The 24,762-nt window shown below is 42.2% G+C and overlaps 2 protein-coding genes and 2 non-coding genes across 9 annotated transcripts in view; 1 reads left to right on the top strand and 3 right to left on the bottom strand.

Moving 5' to 3' along the window:
• LOC139369018 (deoxyribonuclease I-like 1) overlaps positions 1-10,359 on the top strand; it is an 85,051-nt gene extending 74,692 nt beyond the window's left edge. For all 6 annotated transcript variants that reach the window (XM_071108594.1, XM_071108597.1, XM_071108595.1 and 3 more), the window contains exons 7-9: positions 6,639-6,796; positions 7,408-7,504; positions 7,657-10,359. In XM_071108594.1, coding sequence (XP_070964695.1) covers positions 6,639-6,796; positions 7,408-7,504; positions 7,657-7,770 — 369 coding nt within the window. In that variant the 3' untranslated portion in view covers positions 7,771-10,359. The remainder of the gene's footprint in view (positions 1-6,638; positions 6,797-7,407; positions 7,505-7,656) is intronic.
• Positions 10,360-12,121: 1,762 nt separating this feature from the next.
• LOC139369017 (ribosomal protein L10) lies at positions 12,122-21,080 on the bottom strand. Its single transcript, XM_071108592.1, has 6 exons — positions 19,974-21,080; positions 17,318-17,376; positions 14,731-14,838; positions 14,387-14,525; positions 13,173-13,335; positions 12,122-12,407 (listed from the first exon to the last, which is right to left on the bottom strand). The coding sequence occupies exons 1-6, from the start codon at positions 19,994-19,996 to the stop codon at positions 12,252-12,254; spliced, it is 648 nt and encodes a 215-aa protein (XP_070964693.1). The 5' UTR covers positions 19,997-21,080; the 3' UTR covers positions 12,122-12,251.
• On the bottom strand, positions 14,222-14,354 carry LOC139369031 (small nucleolar RNA SNORA70). Its single transcript, XR_011627034.1, has one exon. It is a non-coding gene; the product is annotated as a small nucleolar RNA SNORA70 (small nucleolar RNA).
• Positions 16,655-16,787, bottom strand: LOC139369030 (small nucleolar RNA SNORA70). The gene has a single exon (XR_011627033.1). It is a non-coding gene; the product is annotated as a small nucleolar RNA SNORA70 (small nucleolar RNA).
• Positions 21,081-24,762: the final 3,682 nt, after the last annotated feature.

The raw sequence follows: 24,762 nt of genomic DNA, 5'->3' as shown, positions 1-24,762 counted from the left end.
TGGATTTACTGTGATGGTGTAGACTATATTACATGGATTTATTGTGATGGTGTAGACTATATTACATGGATTTATTGTGACGGTGTAGACTATATTACATGGATTTATTGTGACGGTGTAGACTATATTACATGGATTTATTGTGACGGTGTAGACTATATTACATGGATTTATTGTGATGGTGTAGACTATATTACATGGATTTATTGTGATGGTGTAGACTATATTACATGGATTTATTGTGATGGTGTAGACTATATTACATGGATTTATTGTGATGGTGTAGACTATATTACATGGATTTATTGTGACGGTGTAGGTAGACTATATTACATGGATTTATTGTGATGGTGTAGACTATATTACATGGATTTATTGTGATGGTGTAGACTATATTACATGGATTTATTGTGATGGTGTAGACTATATTACATGGATTTATTGTGATGGTGTAGACTATATTACATGGATTTATTGTGATGGTGTAGACTATATTACATGGATTTATTGTGATGGTGTAGACTATATTACATGGATTTACTGTGATGGTGTAGACTATATTACATGGATTTATTGTGATGGTGTAGACTATATTACATGGATTTATTGTGACGGTGTAGACTATATTACATGGATTTATTGTGATGGTGTAGACTATATTACATGGATTTATTGTGATGGTGTAGACTATATTACATGGATTTATTGTGATGGTGTAGACTATATTACATGGATTTATTGTGATGGTGTAGACTATATTACATGGATTTATTGTGATGGTGTAGACTATATTACATGGATTTATTGTGATGGTGTAGACTATATTACATGGATTTATTGTGACGGTGTAGGTAGACTATATTACATGGATTTATTGTGATGGTGTAGACTATATTACATGGATTTATTGTGATGGTGTAGACTATATTACATGGATTTATTGTGATGGTGTAGACTATATTACATGGATTTATTGTGATGGTGTAGACTATATTACATGGATTTATTGTGATGGTGTAGACTATATTACATGGATTTATTGTGATGGTGTAGACTATATTACATGGATTTATTGTGATGGTGTAGACTATATTACATGGATTTATTGTGATGGTGTAGACTATATTACATGGATTTATTGTGATGGTGTAGACTATATTACATGGATTTATTGTGATGGTGTAGACTATATTACATGGATTTATTGTGATGGTGTAGACTATATTACATGGATTTATTGTGATGGTGTAGACTATATTACATGGATTTATTGTGTTGGTGTAGACTATATTACATGGATTTATTGTGATGGTGTAGACTATATTACATGGATTTATTGTGATGGTGTAGACTATATTACATGGATTTATTGTGATGGTGTAGACTATATTACATGGATTTATTGTGATGGTGTAGACTATATTACATGGATTTATTGTGATGGTGTAGACTATATTACATGGATTTATTGTGATGGTGTAGACTATATTACATGGATTTATGGTGATGGTGTAGACTATATTACATGGATTTATTGTGATGGTGTAGACTATATTACATGGATTTATTGTGATGGTGTAGACTATATTACATGGATTTATTGTGATGGTGTAGACTATATTACATGGATTTATTGTGATGGTGTAGACTATATTACATGGATTTATTGTGATGGTGTAGACTATATTACATGTATTTATTGTGATGGTGTAGACTATATTACATGGATTTATTGTGATGGTGTAGACTATATTACATGGATTTATTGTGATGGTGTAGACTATATTACATGGATTTATTGTGATGGTGTAGACTATATTACATGGATTTATTGTGATGGTGTAGACTATATTACATGGATTTATTGTGTTGGTGTAGACTATATTACATGGATTTATTGTGATGGTGTAGACTATATTACATGGATTTATTGTGATGGTGTAGACTATATTACATGGATTTATTGTGATGGTGTAGACTATATTACATGGATTTATTGTGATGGTGTAGACTATATTACATGGATTTATTGTGATGGTGTAGACTATATTACATGGATTTATTGTGATGGTGTAGACTATATTACATGGATTTATTGTGATGGTGTAGACTATATTACATGGATTTATTGTGATGGTGTAGACTATATTACATGGATTTATTGTGATGGTGTAGACTATATTACATGGATTTATTGTGTTGGTGTAGACTATATTACATGGATTTACTGTGATGGTGTAGACTATATTACATGGATTTATTGTGATGGTGTAGACTATATTACATGGATTTATTGTGATGGTGTAGACTATATTACATGGATTTATTAGACTTTTTTAAATGTAGATGTTATAAAGGTCTGCATATCAGTGGCTTGAAGGCTGTGAGTGTGAACCAGGAGACGCTAAATGTGTTTATGTTAATTAACGGTCAATTAGCGTGAGACTGCCAGTTATTGGCTGACAAAATGTCATGACCACCAACACCCTAGGGGTGATGTTCCAAGGGGATTTTAACTGTGTGTGTGTGTGTAGATGGTGATGTTTCAAGGGGATTTTAACTGTGTGTGTGTGTGTAGATGGTGATGTTCCTATGGGATTTTAACTGTGTGTGTGTGTAGATGATGATGTTCCTAGGGGATTTTAACTGTGTGTGTGTGTGTGTGTGTGTGTGTGTGTGTGTGTGTGTGTGTGTGTGTGTGTGTGTGTGTGTGTGTGTGTGTGTGTGTGTGTGTGTGTGTGTGTGTGTGTGTGTGTGTGTGTGTGTGTGTGTGTGTGTGGATGATGATGTTCCTAGGGGATTTTAACTGTGTGTGTGTGTAGATGAGGATGTTCCTAGGGGATTTTAACTGTGTGTGTGTAGATGGTGATGTTTCAAGGGGATTTTAACTGTGTGTGTGTGTGTGTGTGTAGATGTTCCTAGGGGATTTTAACTGTGTGTGTGTGTAGTTGTTTCAAGGGGATTTTAACTGTGTGTGTGTGTGTGTGTGTAGATGGTGATGTTCCTAGGGGATTTTAACTGTGTGTGTGTGTGTGTGTAGATGGTGATGTTCCTAGGGGATTTTAACTGTGTGTGTGTGTGTGTGTGTGTAGATGGTGATGTTTCAAGGGGATTTTAACTGTGTGTGTGTGTGTAGATGGTGATGTTTCACGGGGATTTTAACTGTGTGTGTGTGTGTAAATGGTGATGTTCCTAGGGGATTTTAACTGTGTGTGTGTGTAGATGGTGATGTTTCAAGGGGATTTTAACTGTGTGTGTGTGTAGATGGTGATGTTTCAAGGGGATTTTAACTGTGTGTGTGTGTGTGTAGATGGTGATGTTTCAAGGGGATTTTAACTGTGTGTGTGTGTGTGTAGATGGTGATGTTTCAAGGGGATTTTAACTGTGTGTGTGTGTGTGTGTGTGTAGTTGTTTCAAGGGGATTTTAACTGTGTGTGTGTGTAGATGGTGATGTTTCAAGGGGATTTTAACTGTGTGTGTGTGTGTGTGTGTGTAGATGGTGATGTTTCACGGGGATTTTAACTGTGTGTGTGTGTGTGTAAATGGTGATGTTCCTAGGGGATTTTAACTGTGTGTGTGTGTGTGTGTAGATGGTGATGTTTCAAGGGGATTTTAACTGTGTGTGTGTGTAGATGGTGATGTTTCAAGGGGATTTTAACTGTGTGTGTGTGTGTGTGTGTGTGTGTGTGTGTGTGTGTGTGTGTGTGTGTGTGTGTGTAGATGTTCCTAGGGGATTTTAACTGTGTGTGTGTGTAGTTGTTTCAAGGGGATTTTAACTGTGTGTGTGTGTGTGTAGATGGTGATGTTCCTAGGGGATTTTAACTGTGTGTGTGTGTGTGTGTGTGTGTAGATGGTGATGTTCCTAGGGGATTTTAACTGTGTGTGTGTGTGTGTGTGTAGATGGTGATGTTTCAAGGGGATTTTAACTGTGTGTGTGTGTAGATGGTGATGTTTCACGGGGATTTTAACTGTGTGTGTGTAGATGGTGATGTTTCAAGGGGATTTTAACTGTGTGTGTGTGTAGATGGTGATGTTTCAAGGGGATTTTAACTGTGTGTGTGTGTGTGTGTGTGTGTGTGTGTGTAGTTGTTTCAAGGGGATTTTAACTGTGTGTGTGTGTGTGTAGATGGTGATGTTTCAAGGGGATTTTAACTGTGTGTGTGTGTGTAGATGGTGATGTTCCTAGGGGATTTTAACTGTGTGTGTGTGTAGATGGTGATGTTCCTAGGGGATTTTAACTGTGTGTGTGTGTGTGTGTGTGTAGATGGTGATGTTTCAAGGGGATTTTAACTGTGTGTGTGTGTGTGTGTGTAGATGGTGATGTTTCACGGGGATTTTAACTGTGTGTGTGTGTGTAAATGGTGATGTTCCTAGGGGATTTTAACTGTGTGTGTGTGTGTGTAGATGGTGATGTTTCAAGGGGATTTTAACTGTGTGTGTGTGTGTGTAGATGGTTTTGTTTCAAGGGGATTTTAACTGTGTGTGTGTGTGTGTAGATGGTGATGTTCCTAGGGGATTTTAACTGTGTGTGTGTGTGTGTGTAGATGATGATGTTCCTAGGGGATTTTAACTGTGTGTGTGTGTGTGTAGATGGTGATGTCCCTAGGGGATTTTAACTGTGTGTGTAGATGGTGATGTTTCAATGGGATTTTAACTGTGTGTGTGTGTGTGTGTGTGTGTGTGTAGATGGTGATGTTTCAAGGGGATTTTAACTGTGTGTGTGTGTGTGTGTGTGTGTAGATGGTGATGTTCCTAGGGGATTTTAACTGTGTGTGTGTGTGTGTGTAGATGGTGATGTTCCTAGGGGATTTTAACTGTGTGTGTGTGTGTGTGTGTGTAGATGGTGATGTTTCAAGGGGATTTTAACTGTGTGTGTGTGTGTAGATGGTGATGTTTCACGGGGATTTTAACTGTGTGTGTGTGTGTAAATGGTGATGTTCCTAGGGGATTTTAACTGTGTGTGTGTGTAGATGGTGATGTTTCAAGGGGATTTTAACTGTGTGTGTGTGTAGATGGTGATGTTTCAAGGGGATTTTAACTGTGTGTGTGTGTGTGTAGATGGTGATGTTTCAAGGGGATTTTAACTGTGTGTGTGTGTGTGTAGATGGTGATGTTTCAAGGGGATTTTAACTGTGTGTGTGTGTGTGTGTGTGTAGTTGTTTCAAGGGGATTTTAACTGTGTGTGTGTGTAGATGGTGATGTTTCAAGGGGATTTTAACTGTGTGTGTGTGTGTGTGTGTGTAGATGGTGATGTTTCACGGGGATTTTAACTGTGTGTGTGTGTGTAAATGGTGATGTTCCTAGGGGATTTTAACTGTGTGTGTGTGTGTGTGTAGATGGTGATGTTTCAAGGGGATTTTAACTGTGTGTGTGTGTAGATGGTGATGTTTCAAGGGGATTTTAACTGTGTGTGTGTGTGTGTGTGTGTGTGTGTGTGTGTGTGTGTGTGTGTGTGTGTGTGTGTGTGTGTGTGTGTAGATGTTCCTAGGGGATTTTAACTGTGTGTGTGTGTAGTTGTTTCAAGGGGATTTTAACTGTGTGTGTGTGTGTGTAGATGGTGATGTTCCTAGGGGATTTTAACTGTGTGTGTGTGTGTGTGTGTGTGTAGATGGTGATGTTCCTAGGGGATTTTAACTGTGTGTGTGTGTGTGTGTGTAGATGGTGATGTTTCAAGGGGATTTTAACTGTGTGTGTGTGTAGATGGTGATGTTTCACGGGGATTTTAACTGTGTGTGTGTAGATGGTGATGTTTCAAGGGGATTTTAACTGTGTGTGTGTGTAGATGGTGATGTTTCAAGGGGATTTTAACTGTGTGTGTGTGTGTGTGTGTGTGTGTGTGTGTAGTTGTTTCAAGGGGATTTTAACTGTGTGTGTGTGTGTGTAGATGGTGATGTTTCAAGGGGATTTTAACTGTGTGTGTGTGTGTAGATGGTGATGTTCCTAGGGGATTTTAACTGTGTGTGTGTGTAGATGGTGATGTTCCTAGGGGATTTTAACTGTGTGTGTGTGTGTGTGTGTGTAGATGGTGATGTTTCAAGGGGATTTTAACTGTGTGTGTGTGTGTGTGTGTAGATGGTGATGTTTCACGGGGATTTTAACTGTGTGTGTGTGTGTAAATGGTGATGTTCCTAGGGGATTTTAACTGTGTGTGTGTGTGTGTAGATGGTGATGTTTCTAGGGGATTTTAACTGTGTGTGTGTGTGTGTAGATGGTTTTGTTTCAAGGGGATTTTAACTGTGTGTGTGTGTGTGTAGATGGTGATGTTCCTAGGGGATTTTAACTGTGTGTGTGTGTGTGTGTAGATGATGATGTTCCTAGGGGATTTTAACTGTGTGTGTGTGTGTGTAGATGGTGATGTCCCTAGGGGATTTTAACTGTGTGTGTAGATGGTGATGTTTCAATGGGATTTTAACTGTGTGTGTGTGTGTGTGTGTGTGTGTGTAGATGGTGATGTTTCAAGGGGATTTTAACTGTGTGTGTGTGTGTGTGTGTGTGTAGATGGTGATGTTTCAAGGGGATTTTAACTGTGTGTGTGTGTGTGTGTAGATGGTGATGTTTCAAGGGGATTTTAACTGTGTGTGTGTGTGTAGATGGTGATGTTCCTATGGGATTTTAACTGTGTGTGTGTGTGTGTGTAGATGGTGATGTTCCTAGGGGATTTTAACGCTGACTGTGGCTACGTGGCCAAGAAGAACAGGCAGCATGTACGTCTCTATAGTAACCAGGCCTTCGTGTGGCTAATAGGGGACACAGAGGACACCACCGTTAGACAAACCACCACCTGTGCCTACGACAGGTACGTCTCTGTGTGTGTGTGTGTGTGTGTGTGCGCATCGAAGGCTGTCCAGTGCACTGGTCTACAATGCACCTTTGATTGAATACCCAACCTGTGGTAACCCTGCGTGTTAACCCTGTGTGTTAACCCTGTGTGTTAATCCTGTGTGGTAATCCTGTGTGGTAATCCTGTGTGTTAACCCTGTGTGTTAACCCTGTGTGTTAACCCTGTGTGTTAACCCTGTGTGTTAACCCTGTGTGTTAACCCTGTGTGGTAATCCTGTGTGGTAATCCTGTGTGTTAACCCTGTGTGGTAATCCTGTGTTTTACCCCTGTGTGGTAATCCTGTGTGGTAATCCTGTGTGTTAACCCTGTGTGTTAACCCTGTGTGGTAACCCTGTGTGTTAACCCTGTGTGTTAACCCTGTGTGGTAATCCTGCGTGGTAACCCTGCGTGTTAACCCTGTGTGTTAACCCTGTGTGGTAATCCTGTGTGGTAATCCTGTGTGGTAATCCTGTGTGTTAACCCTGTGTGGTAATCCTGTGTGGTAATCCTGTGTGTTAACCCTGTGTGTTAACCCTGTGTGGTAATCCTGTGTGTTAACCCTGTGTGGTAATCCTGTGTGTGTTGTAGGATCGTGGTCCACGGGGAGGCATTTGAAAAAGCCATCGTGCCCCAGTCCGCACAACCTTTCAACTTCGCCAAAGAATACGGCCTCACAGAGGAACAGGTAACACACCCACAGAGTGAATTCAACAGGCAACACACCCACAGAGTCAATTCAACAAGAAACACACCCACAGAGTCAATTCAACAGGAAACACACCCACAGAGTCAATTCAGGAAGTATATTATATCAGTGTGCATGTGTGTCTTTTCCAGGCGCTGGATGTCAGTGACCACTACCCAGTGGAGGTTGAGTTGAAGGCGGGGTCAGAACATTTGGGAGGCCACACCCTTCTGATCCTCCTCATGGCCTTCTTCATCTCCACCTGAACCTGTGGCCACGTTCCAGGCCGACTATACTGCATTGCATCAACCAATGGTTGTGTCCCATGTCAAGCATCAGATGGCTATACTGTATCATATGATGTGTACTGAACAAAAATATAAACACCACATAAAACAATTTCAAAGATTTTACTGAGTTACAGTTCATAGAAGGAAATCAGTCAATTTAAATAAATTAGGCCCTAATCTATGGATTTCACATGATTGGGTAGGGGCACAGCCATGGGTTGGCCTGGAAGGGCATAGGCCCACCCATTGGGGAGCCAGGCTAAGCCAATAAGAATATGTTTTTCCCCATAACGGGCTTTATTACAGACATGCTCCTCAGTACCCCCTCCTCAGACGATTCCACAAGTGAAGAAGCCAGATGTGGAGGTCCTGGGCTGGCGTGGTTACACGTGGTCTGCGGTTTTTAGTCCGGTTGGACGTACTGCCCAATTCTCTAAAACGAGGTTGGATGCAGCTTATGGTAGAAATATGCACATTCAATTCTCTGGCAACAGCTCAGTTGGACGTTTCTGCATGTCAATTGCACACTCCCTCAAAACTTGAGACATCTGTGGCATTGTGTTTTGTGACAAAACTGCACGTTTTAGAGTAGCATTTTATTGTCCCCAGCGTAATGATCCTGCTGTTTAATCAGCTTCTTGATATGCCATACCTGTCAGGTGGATGGATTATCTTGGCGAAGGAGAAATGCTCACTAACAGCGATATAAACACATTTGTGCACAAACTCTTAGAGAAATAAGCTTCTTTTTTTTTTGCAGCTCATGAGACATGGTACCAAAAATGTACATGTTGCAATTATATTCTTGTTCAGTGTAGTTAGCATAATATATTAAACACCTGTACAGGTGTTGTGAGACCTGGCAGGCGTTTGCAATGTCGTCAGCCTGGAACACGACCAGTGTGTGTGTGATGGGAGAACTCCATGAGACTTCTGATTAGAATACCAATTCAGACAAAGTGAAAAACCTGCCTGTGTGCCCTTGAGCAAGGCACTTAATCCTAATTTGCTCCAGCACAGTACTTCTATAGCTGACCCTGTAAAACATTTCACTGCACCTATCTGATATATGTAACAATAAAACAGTTTTTTTTGCTGACACACAGGATTATTCAATCAAACACCTATTTCAGTAGTTCCATAGTACCTCATAGCTCAATGAAATCACAGAACGTCCTTTAAAACCCCTACTACTACCTGAATGATCAGAATAGGAAACGTGAGCACACACTGCGCCACTAGTTTGTTAATCGACACTAACAGGTTTGACGGAATTCTAGCCTGGGTTTCAGGAGTCTGAACACCAAAGCCTTATTCACGTCAGCCATTAATACCAGGATATTTACTGTGTATGTTTTTACACTGCACAAGACATCCACTGGGGAATGTATGTATCGATTGTATTGAATTCAAAGGGGAGAGGCTCTAAAGGACACGACGGACCTGGAAAACTACTAGCCAAAATCTAAAACGGAGTACGGAAACGGAATCAAATGTTATGTCACATGCGACAAATACAACAGGTGTAGTAGACCTTACAGTGAAATGCTAACTGACAAGCCCTTAACGCAGTTAAGAATGTATAAAGGATAATTAAAAAATCAAAGTAACAAATAATTAAAGAGCAGCTGTAAAATAACAATAGCAGAGCTATATACAGGGGGTTCCGGTACAGAGGACATTTCTGAAATGAAATCTAGTTTTGCAGGTCATGCATGAGTGGCCATACAGTCTTTCCCAATTCAAAGCCACTGGTGCCTGGTAGCCATGTTTTATCACGTCTATAGTCACGTTAAGCTGGGCGTACACTACACATTCTGGCCCTGATATAGCTGTCCCTGACAAGTTCAGATCGGAGACAAAATCCCCATTTTGATGCCTACTCTGGGCGCGAGGCCATCACCGAGGCTCATTTAATGTGTGCATGTCAATGCCCTTGTAGTGTGAGATGTGCAACGGCTAGTTTTGAGAACAGTGATCAGCAATAGTCAATAAGAGCTCATCTGAGAAGAAGTGAGATAAGTATCACACCACCCAGAATGTATAGACTGGAGCAGGAGCCATGACTACTACTAGTATGGATGTATAGACTCTGGAGCAGTAACCATGACTACTACGTGTTTGCCTTTAACCAAAGCGTCAAATCATTACAAGCAATGGTATTGGCTACTTCGCTATGCGTGAATGTCTGACTGAAAACGCTGGAGGCTACTTAAAGCCACAGCTCGTTCTGACCATGTTAATCTAATCACATTGATTGTGAGAGCTTGGTATTGAGAATCCTCAGGACCAAGCGAAGCATCTTGGTGTTTAAACACCCATCCATGCCACTACGTTGGCAAGACCAAACATTTGAAGAAAGATTGTTTAATGAGAGGATGTTGGAAGTGGTGTAGTGTGCGCCCGGTCTTAGGGACAAGACAAGGCTTTCAGTAAGAAGGCCTTGTAACCACCTCATTAGTAGAGAGGAAGTACCTCTAGCAACACATATCTCGGAATTGTCTCTATTTGGGTGGCAGCTATGGGCTTACACATTAATAAAGGGAGTTCCCCCAATAAATGACATGCCCCGATTTACTTTTTATCATGTTAATATTTGACTGTAAGCCATCAGGTCTGTTGCTAAACAACCCACCCGTCTATAATGCCCTTACGCAGTATGTCATCTTCACGGAGTCTTGTCCCGTTAATGAACAGGCACGTGCAGCGTTTGTAACGCAAGACAGAGCCCTTTAGTCAGAGATCACAATTATTTTGGGAGCTTGCAAAATGACCTTTTCATTCAAGACAGGATACATATATTATTTCAGGTGATAGGTTGGTTAGTTACTTTTTCCTCAACTACTTGTTTCTCCAACTTTATAGCAAGCCAATTTTCATATTCTGTGGTTTGGTGACTGGCTGGACTGAAGATGAAAAGTTTCAAAACTGTAAGGCGTCCGTCTCACAACTGCACCTTCAACCACAGGGGGGCGTTGCGCTTCCACTCTTGTGGACGTGCCCATTGAAATGTAAGACATCCGGCGCAACGCAACAAGTGCTTATGGGTAATGTGAACATCGCTTAAAGTTTCAACCAGAGACTCTGGTCCAGAGCGCTTTAGAAGAGCTGTGACATGACAATGACAAAACAGGCAGTTCTCATTTTGGATAGTAGTACTCAGTGGCGACCCGTCATTCAGGGCAGAGCTACATTTAGCCTGTTTTGGCAATAATACGTGTCGCATACCAGTTTGCAAACAATGTAAATAAATATATTTAACCTTAACTAGGCAAGCCAGTTACGAACAAATTCTTATTTACGATGACTGCCTCCACCGGCCAAACTCTGACGGCGCTGGGCCGATTGTGCACTGCCTTATGGGGAGATAATGAACATAGGGGTTGGTAATGTCCTCGTTGCGCCATGATTGGCTCAATGTTCTGTCATTCACGGGGACACTACCTCATTGCAAAATCTATGAGGTGCTGCCAGAGTTTTCCCAGAGGCCTTGGAAGCTCCAGAAAATGACAATTTTCCTACCAGGACCGCCACGCCACCTTCCTGTACAATTGAGCACAAAAATGTATTGTATGCTGCTGCATGTAATATGCCAGGGAGATCTGTATACTGTAGCAAGCGGTTAGGGTGAGGCACATGTGCTACTAATAATTGTCCATTTCCCCCTCGTAACTAAGCCCACAGTTCTGACTTGGCAGTGCCTGTTTTAGACAAAGGTAATCATTGAATATTGTAAGTTCGTCTGCTTATATGCCCCCCCTTTAGCCTACGGTTCTGACATGGGCCGTTCTTCGTTCACTCCCTGTACACCATGTTCTGAATTCTGTTAAGTGTGTTGAACAAATAGTTGACTACACCAGTCTACGCTCGCTCATTGTCTAAATCGAAATTACTGGTTGCCTCTTATCCACTCGTTGTCCCCTTATGCCAGTTTGTACATCTCAATTGTCAGTAGAAACCACATCTGCTATAGCAAGTCAGCCATGTTTTTAAGACAGTAAATGAGTCTGAATGAACTATTTAACTGCCAGATAAGGCGTCGGTGTAGCGGTGGTAAGGATTCACTCAATGCCGCTGAAAATAAATCTTTGCTGTTAGGACAGCTTTATGTCCAGTTAAACTGCAATTAATGTTATGAAATGTAGCGGCTTGCTGGCATGCATCCCAAGATTAACATGCTAAAATCACCACCGGTAGTACTTCATGTACAATACTGGCAGTAAAAGATAAATTAGCTCATTATAAAGTCCTTCCCCCTTACTCACCTTGCCCAAGTCAACCCCTCATCTAAAGTCAGAATCAGCAGTGAAATGACAACAAGAGCAGGTCAGATTAATATTTTATTTGCCGACTATTCAGATGTATTCATTCACCATGTCTGACCTCTTGTGAAGCCGAGGACCAGACAGGCATCCAATGGGATGTTGAACCTGTCCAGACCGTCTGTAGTTGGGTGTCTAGATGGCGTGAATCTTCTTCCAGCGAGCCAGAGGACCAGTCGAAGGGATGTACTTCACCCCACAGCCATCAGGAATCACACGCTTTTCAGCCATCATTTGGTCAAAGTCCACCGCGTTGAACTTGGTGAAGCCGTACTTCTTAGACATGTGGATCTGAGGGAGGGAGAGGTGAGTGATCAGAGGTCCTCTACAGACAGCAATGTTTCTCAGTGTGTAAAGGAACGTGGCCCTTAAGACGTGTAAAACCCCATAGCCGGAAATCTAATTTGCATAATAAAACGATCCATAAAAATCTGCCAGGAAGCTAGAGATCTGTTCCCATTGGCCGAGTCTCGATCCACCACTTCCGCCTCTGCAGTGAAAGGTGGCATAGCTAGAGCAGTGTTTGGTCAGACCATGAGACATCCTTGAAAATCAGTCTCAAACAAAACATCTAACGTATGAACGGTTTGGCTACAAACTATTATGACCTGGATGGAAAGGAGACTCAAACACAATGGTGTTCTCCGTTTACGCTAAAACATCAAGTGCCTTGGACTCCTCCAAAGTCATTACAGTTGATCTGACAACTTCTGTTGAGTCCAAACAGTTTGGGCTACACTATTAAGACCCCTCTGGAAAGGTCTCAATGTTGGTTGTTTAGCATTATGACACCTCCAGGCTGCAAGGCTCACCTGAAGTCTGGAACCAAGCAACATTTTTTTGGGAAGTATAGGTGAAGACTGTTTAGTGCCAAAAATAAGGGGTTAAATGTGTTGTTTTTAAATCCGATCTTCCGTCTCTCAGATATAGGACAGACATTTCAGAACTTTTGGGGCCCATCTGTTGTAGTGAATCTGTTATTCAATGTGTTGGTATCACATTTGATCAGTTATCCCCAGTGTTTGTATTTCAAGTGTGTGTCCAGGTGAGTGTTACCTTCTGGCGTCCGGGGAACTTGAACTTGGCTCTGCGGAGAGCCTCGATAATGTGCTCCTTGTTGCTGGCCTTGGTGCGGACAGACATGATCACCTGACCGATTCTAACACGGGCCACGGTGCCCAGGGGTTTACCGAACGCACCACGCATCCCTGTCTGGAGCCTAGAAACACAGAACAAAACACGTTTAACTGACGAACAGACAGAACACATTTAATGTTCTTGGACACATGGAATGGATTCTAATTGCACCCTCTAATGAAGGTCACCAACTGGTCGATCTTCAAGACATTCCTAGTCCATCAATGAACTGCAGAAAAGCCAACGTTTAAGGCTCTTTTTGTGTGTTTTGCACCGTTGACAGTCGGTGCACTTGACGCCGAGGCCCTGCAGGTCAGGTAGACAGTGGTCACAATTTTGGGGATAGTAAAATGTTCATTTTATACTGAAGACCTACCAAATATAACATATAGACGATAATGAAGCTTTTTAAATAAGATCTGGGAGAACTAAGAACCAAAATAAAGGTTCAGAAAATGTCATGTGAGCAGCTCAGACAACATAACAAGGCATTATCTTTGCCCCAAAGTGCAGCACAGCAACAAAGTGAACTAACAGCAACATTTTGTCAAGAGGACTTCTAAAACAGTCCAGTCAGTCCCGGTCCACAACCCCCAGCCCAGTCAGTCCCGGTCCACAACCCCCAGCCCAGTCAGTCCCGGTCCACAACCCCCAGTCAGTCCCGGTCCACAACCCCCAGTCAGTCCCGGTCCACAACCCCCAGTCAGTCCCGGTCCACAACCCCCAGTCAGTACCGGTCCACAACCCCGAGTCAGTCCCGGTCCACACCCCCCAGTCAGTCCCGGTCCACAACCCCCAGTCAGTCCCGGTCCACAACCCCCAGTCAGTCCCGGTCCACAACCCCCAGCCCAGTCAGTCCCGGTCCACAACCCCCAGCCAGTCCCGGTCCACAACCCCCAGTCAGTCCCGGTCCACAACCCCCAGCCCAGTCAGTCCTGGTCTGACGCACAGCAGCACCAGTTGTAAAGCATTGTCTCAGCGGTCCCTTAAAGGGGCCAGCACCTCCCAGCTGGCCTCATACACAACCACAGAGTTACTGTCTGCAGCCATTGCACACCAGAACCGCACGGCAGCGGGACTGGTCGGCTTAATAAGCTGCAGGTGTGTTTTATGAGTTTAGAACAGTGCTGTACCTGTCAGCCCCAGCGCAGGACAACATCTTGTTGATACGGATGACATGGAAGGGGTGCAGGCGGACCCGGATGTGGAAGCCGTCTTTTCCACAAGTCTTCACCATGTACTTGTTGGCACAGATACGGGCTGCCTCCAGAGCTAGAAGATAGATGGGAGAGTTAACAGGCTGCTGTCTCCAGAGGAGAGATGGGAGAGTTAGACTGCCTCCAGAGCTAGAGATATGGAAAGTAGATTTAATGCGACATGGCAATCTGACCTTGCATTTTCAGAAGACAAAGTGTTTAACATTGTCAATGAGTGAGTGTCAGAGCAAGGCTGACCGTCTCCAGAGAGGCACCCTCACCTTCAGAGGACAGCTGCTCGTACTCGTCAGAGACCATGTGACCACACAGAGGGAACTCGTCCACCCTGGCCTTCTTCCTGCCCAGGTCAAAGATCCTAATCTTAGGATCTACAGAGGTAAATAACAGGAGAGAGTTTACAAGAGGTAATTGTTCATGTTGGTCTGAATGTCTTTAAAAAATAAAAAAAAAGGTACAATAGGCAGAAATCACTCCATTTCCTGTTTGCTACAAGTCTAACAGGTCATCTAATTTCACTTGGTGACTAAACTAGTGTAGAGCAGAGCTTCCCAAACTCGGGTCTGGCCCCACCGGGTGCACGCTCTAGCACTACACAGCGGATGTAAATCAAAGCTTAATGAGTTGGTTGTTTGAATGAGCTGTGTAGTGCTCGGGGACAAAACCCACAACGGGCCCACGTTTGGGAAACCTTGGTGCACCAAATCATTGTAGCATCTGAACAGCTATGAAATACATTTTCCATAACCAGACATTTTATTTTCAGCTGGTGTACAAAAACAAAATACTTAAAGGATAGAAATAGATCAGCCCCTGCTTATAATGAGTGACATCTACACTGAATAAAAATATAAACGCAACAATTCAGTCAACTAAAATCAACTCATTAGGCCCTGATCTATGGATTTCACGTGACTGGGAATAGAGCTATGCATCGGTTCATTAGATACCTTACCAAAAAGGTAGGGGCCTGGATCAGAAAACCAGTCAGTATGATCACCATTTGCCTCATGCAGCACAACACATCTCCTTCACATAGAGTTGATCAGGCTGTTGATTGTGGCCTGTGGAATGTTGTCCCTCTCCTCTTCAATGGCGGTCAAAAGTTGCTGATACTGGCAGGAACTGGAACACTGTCGTGCACATGGATCCAGAGCATCCCAAACATGCTCAATGGGTGACATGTCTGGTGAGTATGCAGGCCACGAAATAACTAGGACATGTTCAGCTTCCAGGAATTGTGTACAGATCCTTGTGACAGGACAACCACTTGACCAAAACGCTGTTGTTTTTTAGTTGTCCATACCACAAGGAACTCTTCACAACGATGACATCAGCAAACCACTCGCCCACACACGCCGTCTGCCCAGTACAGTTGAAACTGGGATTCATCCATGAAGCGCACACCTCTCCAGCGTGCATCGAAGATCGGTTAAGACGCCAAACTACAGTCAGTTCCAGGCCCAGGTGAGGATGACGAGCACAGCTTCCGAGACGTTTGTGCAGAAGTTCTTTGGCTGTGCAAACCCACAGCTGTCCGGGTGGCTGGTCGCAGACGATCGCGCAGGTGAAGAAGCTGGATGTGGAGGTCCTGGGCTTGCGTGGTTACACGTGGTCTGCAGTTGAGGACCGGTTGGACGTACTGACGATTTCTAAAACTACGTTGTAGGCAGCTTATGGTGGAGAAATTACAGAAATTGACAAATTCTCTGGCAACAGCGCTGGTGGACTTTCCTTCAGTCAGCATGCCAATTGGACGCTCCCTGAACTTGAGACATGTGATAGTGTTGTGTGACAAAAAGTCACATTTTAAAGTGGACTTTTAGTGTCCCCAGTACAAGGTGCACTGTGTAATGATCATGCTGTTTAATCAGATTCATGATATGCCACTCCTGGTGGATGGATTATCTTGGCAAAGGAAAAATTCTCACCAACGGGGATGTAAACAAGTTTGTGCACAAAATTGCGAGAAATACGTTTTGGGAGAGTTGGGATCTGTTATTTCAGCTCATAAAAACACAAGACCAACACTTTACAAGTTGCATTTACATTTTTGTCCAGTATAAAAGTCACTTCTGTGAATTTGGTCACTCAAAAAGGTGTCATATTACAGCTGTAAGTGACCAAGTAGACAGAAGAGTTAACTAGCTACACCCTCAGTAGTTGTCAAAACTAAACGTTGTAAAGAGTTGTCTCAGCGGTCCCTTAAAGGGGCCAGCACCTCCCAGCTGGCCTCATACACAACCACAGAGTTGCTGTCTGCAGCCATTGCACACCAGAACCGCACGTCAGCGGGACTGGTCGGCTTAATAAGCTGCAGTTAAGAACACTTCATGTTCCTGTTTAGTATTTAATAGATTCCCCCATTAGCCACTGCCAAGGCAACAGCTACTCTTCCTGGGGTCCAAACAGGAATAAACAATTACACAAAACGCAACAGCCTCCATCAAATAAAATAAAAAACATTACAAATGTACAATACAACGGGTGTATTACTAGTGGGTCTTCACAGTCCGTGTTGTCCTGAGAGGTATATATCTAATCTTACTGTGTGCGTTACTTGAGGAATAGAGTTCTGTGTAGTACTGCGAGTTTCCTAGCCTCTGCTCTAAATTGTGAAGAGACCCCTGGTGGCATGTCTTGTTGGGTACGTATGGGCGTCTGAGCTGAGCCATTTGAACAGGCAGTCCGGTGCCTTCAACACATCTCAAAGACTAGTGATGCAGTCAATTTAGCATGCAATTGACATTGGCCCCTAAACGTACACTGAAGGTTAACAGCTCTGTTCTGGGCCAACTGAAATTAGCTTGTTTGAGTGGGAATAACCTCAAGGTAAAGGAGAGAACTTACCAGGCACACCGCGACAGAAACGGGACTTGGGGTAGGGCTTGTTCTTGCAGTAGCGGTAGCTGAGGGAGACAGATGGTTTATTCAAACAATTATCAGCCGACTAGCTGCAGTAACAAACGGATATATTTTGGGTATAAAAATAATCTTTATGGAACAAAAGGAACATTTGCTGTCTAACTGGGAGTCTCGTCAGTGAAAACATCCGAAGATCAAAAGGTAAACATTTAATTTGATTGCTTTTCTGATTTGTGACCAAGCTTCCTGCTGCTAGCTGGACATAATGCTATGCTAGGCTATCGATAACCTTACAAACACTTGTCTTGCTTTGGCTGTAAAGCATAATTTCAAAATCTGAGATGACAGGGTGACTAACAAAAGGCTAAGCTGTGTTTCACTATATTTCACTTGTGATTTCATGAATATACTCTAGTAATATTTTTACTAGTACACACACCATTCTATCCTACGTGTTCAGAGAAATGATGGATATAGTACACATCCCACCCTTCCTTACAAACATACAGTGCCTTTGGAAAGTATTCTGACCCCTTGACTTTATCCACAATTTGTTAAGTTACAACCTTATTCTAAAATTGTGCCCCCCCCCAATCTACACACACAATACCCTCATAATGACAAAGCAAAAAACACATTTGAAAAATGTACAAATGTATGTAAACTGAAATATGACAGTACATAAGTACTCAGACCCTTCTCAGTACTTTGTTGAAGCACCTTTGGCAGCTATTAGAGCTTGAGTCTTCTTGGGTATGACGCAACAAGCTTGGCACACCTGTATTTGGGGAGTTTCTCCCATTCTTCTCTGCAGATCCTCTCAAGCTCCGTCAGGTTGGATGGGGAGCGTCGACACACAGCTATTTTCAGGTCTCTCCAGAGATGTTTGATCAGGTTCAAGTCAGGCCTCTGGCTGGGCCACTCAAGGACATTTAGAGACTTGTCCCGAAGCCACTCCTGTGTTGTCTTGGCTGTGTGCTTAGGGTCGTTGTCCTGTTGGAAGGTGAACCGTCACCCAGTCTCAGGTCCTGAGCGCTCTGGAACAGATTTTCACCATGGATCCCTGTACTCAGTCCGTTCATCTTCGATCCGATCCTGACTAGTCTCCCAGTCAATACCGCTTAAAAACAACCCCACAGCATGCTTCTGCCACCACCATGCTTCACCATAGGGATGGTGCCAGGTTTCCTCCAGACGTGGCACTTTGCGAGGAGGAGTGAGGAGTGGCTTCCGTCTGGCCATTCTACCATAAAGGCCTGATTAGTGGAGTGGTGCAGATATGGTTCTCCTGTCTCCACAGAGGAACTCTGGAGCTCTGCATGAGTAAACATTGGGTTCTTGGTCATCTCCCTGACCAAGCCCCCCCCCCCCCCCCCCCCCCGGATTGAGCAGTTTGGCCACGTGGCCAGCTCTAGGAAGTCTTGATGGTTCCAAACTTCTTCCATTTAAGAATGATGGGAGGCCACAATTCCTTAGACCTCATGTCTTGGTTTTTGCTCTGACATGCACTGTCAACTGTGGGACCTTATATAGACAGGTGTGTGCCTTTCCAAATCATGTCCAATCAATTTAATTTACCACAGGTGGACTCCAATCAAGTTGTAGAAACATCAAGAATGATCAAAGGAAACAGGATGCACCTGAGCTCAATTTCATTAATTAGCTAATGTCTAAAAAAACAGTATTTTCTTTGTCATTAGGGGGTATAGTGTGTCGATTGAGGTTCCCCCCCAACCCATTTTAGAATACGGCTGTAGCGTAACAAAATGGGAAAAATGGGAAGGGGGCTGAATATGGTCTGAAAGCACCGTATATCCATCACTGTATCTACACTACACATCTACCACAACCCTTCAGGATAGCACTCACTGGCCTGGGAGACGATCTTTATATGAAAATGTATCTTTCCTCTATTTCTATCAAATGTTTGTATCCAAACTTGCATTTATTTTTTTTATTTACATTTTTAGTAACTTAGACACCTATCTGGAGCGACTTAGTCATTGCATTCAAGTGTAATGTTTCTAAGCAGTCTCTCATCCTGTTTCTGTCTCTGTGTAGAGAGATAAGTGGGTAAGGACCAGGAAGTTGAACTATTTCTACATTATTCTCTATTTGTGTATTGTTAGATATTACTGCACAGTTGGAGCTAGGAACACAAGCATTTCGCTACACCCACAATAACATCTAAATAAGTATATAAATTAGATACTAAGGACATTCACGTATCTTTATTCTGTACAGTAAAAACCTCACTATGCTGTGTATTGTACCAATAATCACAGACCAAAGTAATACACCAATAAACTCCATAATAAGTATGTTGAGCAACCCACAAGTTGCAGAGGCTAGTTATGCTACCTAATGCCATTAGCCTTCTATTCTAGCTAGCTACATTAGCTACTGTTAGCCAGGTGAATGACAGGGATGTAGACATCGCGGACAGTGTGTAACATACCATCAAGCTAGCTAATTTAATGACAACACAAATTGACGTTACGCCATATAAATAATTTGTCATCAACCCTGTGAATGTAGCTAGCTGGCTAATTACTGCACATGGTGCAGACATCCGCCATTTTGTATTTTCACCCAGTGTCAGACTTTATTTGAGCTAAAACCATGCAACAAAAACACTCACCATCGGGCTGGCCGGCGACCCATGGCTGCGATCTGTTAAAATAACACAAACACTTATTACGAATGGAAAGTAGCTATGGTCCTAGAGTGGACGAATACATTATTTTCTATAATTTTTTAGAAGAGCGGCAGAGACCACGATGTCACCGTGTACTCACCGAATGGAGGAAAGGAAGTCAGACAGACTTCCGCTGAGTCATATGGGTGCGTTCGCGTGGAGAAAATATACGGTAAAAACACACCTCTTTTATTTTTGATTTGGGTAAGCACTTTTGTAATCACACGTGAATTATGGTTAATAATCGTAAATGTTTTATTGAATATTTTGTCTGTAAAAATTTATCCGCAACAACTAGCCAACCGTGGAGCATCTTGGGAAGAGTAGTTTTACCAAAGACATTTATAACTAACCCAAGATCGTTCATCTCTGTCGTTTACAGTAGGAGCAAATTAAGCATAGTCGGCAGAACAAGCAAGGAGGTGGGCAAAGCCAAGCATTGCAAGCGGCTAGTGGGGATCCATAATAAATACAAATACAATATAAATATTGGCACATTATAGCATTTATTTGCATAGTTCCATTAAGGATCGCCTCCTCTAATGTGCGAGTGTGAACAAACTCAATTCGACCTTGCGCTCAAACAATAAAAAAATAAAAAAATGACTTTAGCAAAGTGTCAAGTCTCTAAAACTTCGTGCACTGTATTCGTAAGCGATTCCTGTTTTGGGAACAGAACACTGAGATCATTTGTTTCCTCAATGAGAAAATTGGCAGAATGTCGACCCAGTTTCAGCAAGTTCCATCTTCTCCCACTACCTGCGACTAGACTTCCTCTCACTAACATATTTGGTGGTGAGAAGATGTTCTAACGGGATTCTACAACTTGATAGCCATTGTGATGTGTTTGGGTTTTTACCACAGATACAACAATGACACAGATATTTCACCAGATGTATAAATGTCACTCACTACCAAACATCGCATTGAGAAGAAACCCAGTGGCCGGCAGTGGGAGAAGATGGATTTTGTCCGAGATTCTGCAAAAATCGATGATCGATTTCATCGATTATCTCATCGATGAAACAAAGTACGTGTTCCCTCACAGAAATATGAAAATATATGCTAGAACACGCCAATAATATCTCGCTAGCTCGTGCTTGGCACTGCCCACTTCCTTGCTTGTTCTGCCCACTATGACTCATTTGTTCCCGTTTGAAACGACGGGCTTTGGTCTATCTTAGTTATAAAAATCTTAGCTTTTACTGAGAACATGGGAGGGCAAGAGGAAGATCACAGAGTTTGGGATGAGATGAGATGAGGTGGTGGAGGAGGAGGAGGAGGAAAAAACTGAACACAACTGAACATGTTGATAATATTAGTTTGGGTTGGTGATGGTGGTGTTATTTTATTTATTTTTTATTGGTTAGTGACGACAGAGACTGTAAAACCGGCGATATTTTGCGTTTTAGAAGCTTCTATGGCCCATTTTAACAGGGGGAGTGACAAATACCAGACTACCTAGGTGTCTGGCTAGAAACTGTAAACTCTCCTAGACTCACATTAAGCATCTCCAATCCAGAGTTAAATCTAGAATTGGATTCCTATTTCGCAACAAAGTATCCTTCACTCATGCTGCCAAACATACCCTCGTAAAACTGACTATTCTACCGATCCTTGACTTTGGCGATGTCATTTACAAAATAGCCTCCAACACTCTACTTAGGAAATTGGATGCAGTCTATCACTGTGAAATCCGTTTTTTTCACCAAAGCCCCTTATACTACCCACGAGTGCGACCTGTATGCTCTTGTTGGCTGGTCCTAGATACATATTCGTTTCCAAACCCACTGGCTCCAGGTCATCTATAAGTCTTTGCTAGGTAAAGCCTTATCTCAGCTCACTGGTCATCATAGCAACACCCACTCGTAGCACGCGCTCCAGCAGGTATATTTCACGGGTCATCCCCAAAGCCAACACCTCCTTTGGCCGCCTTTCCTTCCAGTTCTCTGCTGCCAATGACTGGAACGAATTGCAAAAATCACTGAAGCTGGAGACTCATATCTCTAACATCTATAACTTTAAGCGTCAGCTGTCAGAGCAGCTTACCGATCGCTGCAGTTGTACACAGCCCATCTGTAAACAGCCCATCCATCCAACCACCTACCTCATCTCCATATTTGTTTTTGTTTTTCTGCTCTTTTGCACACCAGTATTTCTACTTGCATATCCTCCTCTGCACATATATCACATATATCACCCCTGTGTATATTGCTAAATTGTAATTACTTCGTCACTATGGCCTATTTATTGCCTTACCTCCTTACTTCATTTACTTAATTTGCACACACTGTATGCAGATTTGTTCTATTGTGTTATTGACTGTATGTTTGTTTATTCCATGTGTGTAACTCTGTGTTATTTTTTGTCGCACTGCTTTGCTTTATCTTGGCCAGGTCGCAGTTGTAAATGAGAACTTGTTCTCAACTGGTCTACCTGGTTAAATAAAGGTGATCTGGTCTACCTGGTTAAATAAAGGTGATCTGGTCTACCTGGTTAAATAAATGTGATCTGGTCTACCTGGTTAAATAAAGGTGATCTGGCCTACCTGGTTAAATAAAGGTGATCTGGTCTACCTGGTTAAATAAAGGTGATCTGGTCTACCTGGTTAAATAAAGGTGATCTGGTCTACCTGGTTAAATAAATGTGATCTGGTCTACCTGGTTAAATAAATGTGATCTGGTCTACCTGGTTAAATAAAGGTGATCTGGTCTACCTGGTTAAATAAATGTGATCTGGTCTACCTGGTTAAATAAAGGTGATCTGGTCTACCTGGTTAAATAAAGGTGATCTGGTCTACCTGGTTAAATAAAGGTGATCTGGTCTACCTGGTTAAATAAAGGTGATCTGGTCTACCTGGTTAAATAAAGGTGATCTGGTCTACCTGGTTAAATAAAGGTGATCTGGTCTACCTGGTTAAATAAAGGTGATCTGGTCTACCTGGTTAAATAAAGGTGATCTGGTCTACCTGGTTAAATAAAGGTGATCATGTCTACCTGGTTAAATAAAGGTGATCATGTCTACCTGGTTAAATAAAGGTGATCTGGTCTACCTAGTTAAATAAAGGTGATCTGGTCTACCTGGTTAAATAAAGGTGATCTGGTCTACCTGGTTAAATAAAGGTGATCTGGTCTACCTGGTTAAATAAAGGTGATCTGGTCTACCTGGTTAAATAAAGGTGATCTGGTCTACCTAGTTAAATAAAGGTGATCTGGTCTACCTGGTTAAATAAAGGTGATCTGGTCTACCTGGTTAAATAAAGGTGATCTGGTCTACCTAGTTAAATAAAGGTGATCTGGTCTACCTGGTTAAATAAAGGTGATCTGGTCTACCTGGTTAAATAAAGGTGATCTGGTCTACCTGGTTAAATAAATGTGAAATAAATCAAATAAAAAATACTCGTAGCATCCCTGATAACACAGTGATAACACAGTGATAACACAGTGATAACACAATGATAACACAATGATAACACAGTGATAACACAGTGATAACACAGTGATAACACAATGATAACACAATGATAACACAATGATAACACAGTGATAACACAATGATAACACAATGATAACACAGTGATAACACAGTGATAACACAATGATAACACAATGATAACACAGTGATAACACAGTGATAACACAGTGATAAAACAGTGATAACACAGTGATAACACAGTGATAACACAGTGATAAAACAGTGATAACACAATGATAACACAGTGATAACACAATGATAACACAGTGATAACACAATGATAACACAGTGATAACACAGTGATAACACAGTGATAACACAATGATAACACAGTGATAACACAATGATAACACAGGAGCCTAAAACACAGCCGTAAGGGACAGATCTAAATGTACAGAATGGGTACCTGGAGGAAAATGGGGAGGGTCATGCTTTCCAATTTCAGTCAAGGGGGGGGGGGGTTAATCATTTAAAAAAATCTAGTCCAGTGGAGGGTTATGTAATTTGTAATTGATGAAATTGCAATGTTTCTCAGTGTTTTAGAATAGTTGCTCATTAGATGATATATTGATGTGTGCCCAATGCTGGCCCTCGTCTCTGATTCTCCGCTGGGCGGCAATGTAAAGTACACCTATAGTATATTTAGTGTGGTCTCAATCAAATGATCCACAGCCTATACGCTATAGGCTTCGAAGTGCATACTCAGAGAAGCCCAGAGCTAAGTTATATCTCTAAGATAGCTGCTGGGATGGTCTGAAATACAAGTAAGCTGCCTTACACACTGCAATGGATTTTCCAACCCTGAGCCCTGGCCTGTTCTGTTCTTACTGATAAAAAAATAGCTAGCTAACCAACAACTGCAAGGATGTATTTGAGAGAGCTCACTGTTCAAATGTATTTATGTTTTCAATAAACATTGAAGATGAGAGTTTACATGTTGTCAACAATCTAAGCCAACCCATCTATTTTGCCACATAGTTACACACACCTCGATTGTAAACGACCAGCCCTCTATATCTCACTCCATACAAAACATGGATTTAATATCTTTATGAAATGTCGATGTTTTTTATGTAGGACCACCTGCACCTGGATATTGACATTTCGAAGATACTTTTCCCCACCAAATCGAGAAGGAAGAAAAGGCAAGAACATGTTGAAAAATATATGGCGGTGTTCCTGTAACGCCCAGAAATGGACACCAAAAATCTTGAGTTATATTAACATATAACGGGACGGCAGGGTAGCCTAGTGGTTC

Source organism: Oncorhynchus clarkii, chromosome 16 (genome assembly GCF_045791955.1).
Source record: "Oncorhynchus clarkii lewisi isolate Uvic-CL-2024 chromosome 16, UVic_Ocla_1.0, whole genome shotgun sequence".
NCBI lineage: Eukaryota > Metazoa > Chordata > Actinopteri > Salmoniformes > Salmonidae > Oncorhynchus > Oncorhynchus clarkii.
This window is presented reverse-complemented; position numbering and strand designations above follow the sequence as displayed.

Bases quoted from the DNA above. Each gene is read 5' to 3' on its own strand.
- LOC139369017 (XM_071108592.1), bottom strand. From the start codon at position 19,996: ATGGGTCGCCGGCCAGCCCGATG. The intron at 17,377-19,973 runs GTGAGTGTTTTT...TGTCTCCCTCAG, and splicing joins GGTCGCCGGCCAGCCCGATG to CTACCGCTACTGCAAGAACA. The intron at 13,336-14,386 runs GTACAGCACTGT...CTGTGTTTCTAG, and splicing joins TCCTGCGCTGGGGCTGACAG to GCTCCAGACAGGGATGCGTG.